General features: G+C 31.3%; 1 protein-coding gene across 1 annotated transcript in view; it reads right to left on the bottom strand.

The window, feature by feature from the left end:
- The window catches only part of LOC140919699 (uncharacterized), a 15001-nt gene extending 11323 nt beyond the window's left edge, over positions 1–3678 (bottom strand). The window contains exon 1 of the mRNA XM_073366310.1: positions 3448–3678. Within this exon, the coding sequence (XP_073222411.1) occupies positions 3448–3678 (231 nt within the window). The remainder of the gene's footprint in view (positions 1–3447) is intronic.
- Positions 3679–5570: the final 1892 nt, after the last annotated feature.

The raw sequence follows: 5570 nt of genomic DNA on the forward strand, positions 1-5570 counted from the left end.
CTCACAAAATCACAACGTTGTGATTTTGTGAGGGCTTAGGCAGCCACAAAATCCAGTTAAATGTTTAAAATTTTGTGAGGGATTTTTCAGCCACAAATAAAGACCAATTTCAATTTTGGTATTTGTGAGGCCTTTTTCGGTCACTAATTTGTGAGGGTTTTATTCGGCCACAAAATATTTATAAAGTTGGCCACAAAATAGTGTTTTTCTTGTAGTGTTTTGGTTCAATATGGGATATCATTGCCATGTTTTATTCATCATTCTTGAATGATTTTTCTTGTTCTAATCCCATCAGTTGTGTCTCCAATGTTTTGTTTTTGAGGATGATCTTTAATCGTTCTCCAGCTTTTTGGTGGAGAATGAAACGAAGATTGTTTATCAATCTCTGTTTTTTGCAGACTGTCTTGCTGCTGTAAATCAGTTTGAGTTTCTTATTCCTCATCCTTTTTACTTATATCCAAGTAATCAAACTCATCAAATAATATGTGCATACTAATTTCTACAATACTACTTCTTAGATTAAATACTCTATATCCTTTAGAATCAATTGAGTAACCAAGAAAAATTGCTTTATCAGGTTTTGCATCAAATTTTCCAATAATATCTTTGTTGTTCAAAATATAACAATAACAACCAAAAATATGAAAGTAAGAAATGTTTGGTTTTCTTTTTTTCCAGATTTCGTATGGGGTTTTGTTGATGATTTTTCTTATGGATACACGTTTTAGGATATAACAAGACGTGTTTATGGCTTCAGCCCAAAAATACCTTTCAACATTAGACTTTTCCAAGATTGTTCTTGCCACTTCTTGTAATGTTCTATTTTTTCGTTCAACAACTCCATTTTGTTTTGGAGTTCTTGCACATGATAGATTATGAGAAACACCAAGTTCATCAAAGAAGGTTCTAAAAGAAGCATTTATGAATTCTCCTCCATGATCACTTCTTACATAAATGATGTTAGACTCTTTTTCATTTTGTACTTTCTTGCAAAATATTTCAAATGCATCAAAAGCATCGTCTTTTTGTTTTAAAAATAACACCCAAGTAAATCTTAAGAAATCATCAACAATAACAAAACCATATTTCATTCCTCCTAGACTTGTTGTTTTGATTGGCCCAAAAAGATCTATGTGAAGTAGTTCAAGAGTTCTGTTTGTGGTTACAAAATCTTTTGAATGAAAACTACTCTTGAGTTGCTTTCCTTTTGCACATGCTTCACATATTTTATCTTTATCAAAATTGAGTTTGGGTAATCCTCTAACAAGATCTAACTTTGAGATTTTTGAAATTTTTTCATACTAATATGTCCAGCTCTTTTATGCCCTATCCATTTATCTTTATTGATTGACATAAAACAAGATTCATCAGGTAGTTCTTCAAGATATAAAATGTATAAATTTTTCTGATTTCAGTTTCAATTTCAGTTTTTCTGATTTCACATACCTTTGGTTTGAAAGTAACTTCACATTCATTGTCACATAGCTGACTTATGCTTAAGAGACAATGTTTTAAACCTTTAACATATTGAACATTAGTTATCTGAGCAGAGTTTGTCTTACCAATAGTTCCTTACCTTTAATTTGAGCTTGGTTGTTGTTTCCAAAAGTGACTGATCCTCCATCCTTCTTGATGAATGTCATAAAGCAGTTTTTATCTCATGTCATGTGTCTTCAACAACCACTATCAAAGAACCAAGGCTTTCTCTTTATATTTGGAAATCCAATCTACATAAGATGTTATCTCAGCCTTAGGTACCCACTTTGTTTTGGGTCCTTGAGAGTTAGTTTTGAAATTACCTTTTTTCTTAAGATAGCACATCATTTTTTCATGACCTGTTTTGAAACAAACTAAACATTTAATTGTTGATTTTGGATTAAATTTGATAATCTGGGTTTCAAAAGATTTTAAATTTGATTTTGAAGTGGTTTCAGATCGTTCTCTTTTTCCCAGATTTTCTGGAGAAGGTTCAGTATTTCATTTTGAAACTTTCTCCGTTTTGAGAGCATCTTGGAGAATGTTCTCCTTTTTGCAGTTTTTTTAACACTGGTTTACCAGAACGATCTTCTCTTTTAATCAACTTTTTGCTTTCAATCTTTTCATCTCTTTTTCTAAAATAGCAAGCAAATTCCAGATGTCCAAGTTTTTTTACAATATGAGCATCTAGTTTTACATCTTTCATCCTTTCTTTCTCGGACAAAAAAATTCTCATACATTTTTGTTTTTTGAGTTTGATTGAAACCAAGACTAACTTTAGCAAAGATTCCTGTTTGAGATTCCATAATTTTCTGGAAAGTTTCAGTGGCTTTAATGAAATTTAACAAATTAGTATAAGAAGTTCATTTTCAGTTTTAAGGAGAATGTTCTCCGTTTTCAATGCAGATCGTTCTTGACCTTCTCGTTTTTCAAAATTTGTTTCTATGTTTCTTTTAATTCTTGAATGATATTTGTGAGAACATTATTCCTATCTTGACTCTTTTCTTTTTCTTCTTTTTCTTTATGAAATTGTTCTTTCAAGAAACTACATTTTTGAATAAGAAGATTTGAATCATTTAACAAGTTATCAAATTCTTTTCCCATTTGTTCACATAAATAACAAGATTCAGGATTTATTACCTAATCTTCTTCTGTTTTTTCCATCAAGCATATGTTAGCTTCCTCACCTTCTTCAGTTTCTGATTCTTCTGAATCATCCCATGTTGCCATCATTGATTTCTTTTTGAAAGGAAATCGCTTTGGTGGATTCTTGTTTAAGGGACACTCTGCTTTGTAATGTCCTAATTTATTACATCCAAAGCATGTGACTTGGCTCTTGTCCACTTCTGGTTTAGGATTTTTGTTTTGAAATCCCTTTTTGATTTGATTACTTCTTCTCATCATTCTATGTATCCTTCTGGTGGGAAGACCAATTTGTTCATCATCATCTTCTTGTCCAGTTTCTTTTGGTTCCTCCTATTTTTGTACTGTGACACTTTCTTGGGATGCCTTTAGAGCTATTGCTTTTCATTTCTTGACTAGTTTGTATTCTTACATCAGTACTTCATGTGCTCTTAAAGTTCCAATTAATTATTCTTGGGGAAGTGATTCAAGGTTCTTGGCCTGACTTATAGCTGTTACCATTGATCTCCATATGATTGGAAGACACCTCACCATTTTTCTTACTCTATCTTGTACTGAGTAAGCTTTTCCAAGAGAAAGCATTTCATTTATTATTTTTGTGAAGCTTGAGTACATTTCATCAATAGTTTCTCGTTCTTGCATTTCGAACAATTCGAATTTCCTTATGCCAATGTCTATTCTTGTTTCTTTGACATGGCTTGTTCTTTCATGATGATTTTGTAGTGTATCCTATACTTCTTTAGCAGTTGTGCATTCATCAATTCTTTCACTTTCACCCCTACTTAAAGCACACGATAAGAATAATTGAGCTTTAGAGTTTAGGAGTACCTTAGTTTTATCATCAGTTGTCCAACCTGCTTCTTTATTTGCAATAGAGGTTGAATCATTTTGATCAACTCTTAGAATGAAATCTCTATTTGTAATGATGTGCCACATTCCTGTATCTTGAGATTTTAGAAACAGTTGCATCTTATTCTTCCAGAAATAATAATCAGATCCATCAAAGTAAGGTGGTCTATTTGAAGATCCTGCTTCAACAATGTATTTTGCTTTCGACATCTTTTCTTCTAGATCTTTACTGTAGTTCTTTTTAGGTGTTTAATCTTTCTAGAGACTGTGCTCTGGTACCAATTGAAGTAGCAATGTCGATTTACATGGAAAGGGGTTTGAATTGTAAATGTTCCTATTTAAAAATTCCTGAAAAACTTAAGGATTTTACTCAAGAATGATCTTAGTTAAGAAAATAGAAAACGAATAACGTTCTTGGTTTTTACTAGAAAATGGAGAATGTTCTTGGTTAGCTTAAAATCAGAAATTGAGGCTTAATAAATAAGGAGATAAGAGAAAGAATACCACACAAGGATGTATCCTAGTTCACCCAACTTGGGCTATGTCCAGTCCTCAAAACTGTGAGATTTTCCACTAAGGGTTCAAAACAAAGAACATTTTGGTTTTACAGCACCTAGCTCAGATCAACCTTGATATGTTACAAACTCAATATCTTTCCATCCATAAAGAGATTTAATCAGGTCACCTATCAACCTTGATAGGATTTCTTACAATCTACCCAAACTATACTAAAATCTTATAGTTTGAGTTTTACAATAATGATGAAATTGTTTTGATAGAATCTGAGATGTCTCAACTCTTGTTTGAGATTCGATTATTTACAAAAAATTCAGTACAATAAAAATAAAGTATAGAAATATAATCATAATTGATGATTTCTTAAGAAAGCGATAATTTCAAGTATGTGAATGTGAATGATTTTAGGAGGCTTGTTAGCACTTGAACTTCTGCCATTTCCTTGAGCATTGGCCTTTCTTTTATAGGCGTTTTAGAGCAATTAATAATGGTCAAAAGAGCTGTTGGTAGTGCTTTGTCAGTTTTGACCAAAACTAATAGATATGAATAAAAATATTCCAGCCTTTAAACACTTTATGAAATCTGTTTGACTGGGAGTTTTTCTTAGTTCTTGATCATATTTCTCTTGTGTTTAATAATCATTTATACTTCATATATATTTTTTGATGATTTTGCTTCGATCTAGAGATTTGATTATGTCAAAACAGTTTGGAGAATGATGATGAACTTCTGCAGAATTATGGAGATTGATAATAAACTTCTGTAGAATTTTTGAGATTGATAATCAATCTGGAGTTTCAGTCTTTGAACTTTCTAGAGATTGATGATCAATCTGGAGGTTCAGTCTTGATCATTCTGGAGAACTTCCTGATATCTGGATGTCTTTTTTAATTCAATATTGTTTAACTCTTTGACAGTCAAGTTGGATATGGTTTTGACTTGCTTCAACTTGCTTGATTCATGACCTTTTCTCTTTGTGATTTCAAATGCTTTCTTTGATTAGAAAGGATCTTTATTGATCTTTGTCAAGTATTGATAACATTAGCATGAATTTCAGTGCTAAAATCTTCTTTGAATTAATAGAGATTGATTGATCTTGAGGCTGTGATGACCGATCTTGATTCTGGAGAACATTCTCCGTTTTCACAGATTTTGTCCAGAATGTTCTCCTTTCTTATATGTTCAGTTTTTAACTGATTTCTTTGTTTTGCTTGAGTCCTATCTTTGAATTAATCCACTCAAAAGTACGGGTTAAATTAACATAACATTTTAGAATCATAATTAAGATTTCTTTGTTTATTTTCATCAAAACTTAAATTGAGAGTTTGTCTTAACAACAATATGTCCCTTATACTAATCCTTTAAAAGAATATTTACCAAATTTTATAAATAGTGTATATTTCTTGATTTTCTCTACAGCAATTTAAACTCACGTATAGCCTTAAAAACAAGGTAATAAAAGTCTATTAACACAATCAATGTCTTTGACATCATTCTCATGCAAATTAGTTTGGACAATCAATTTGTTGTGATATTTCAATTAGATCTTAACATTTCATGACAACCATTCGAGAAAATTTTCAAAC

Source organism: Cicer arietinum, chromosome 3 (assembly GCF_000331145.2).
Source record: "Cicer arietinum cultivar CDC Frontier isolate Library 1 chromosome 3, Cicar.CDCFrontier_v2.0, whole genome shotgun sequence".
Classification (NCBI taxonomy): domain Eukaryota; kingdom Viridiplantae; phylum Streptophyta; class Magnoliopsida; order Fabales; family Fabaceae; genus Cicer; species Cicer arietinum.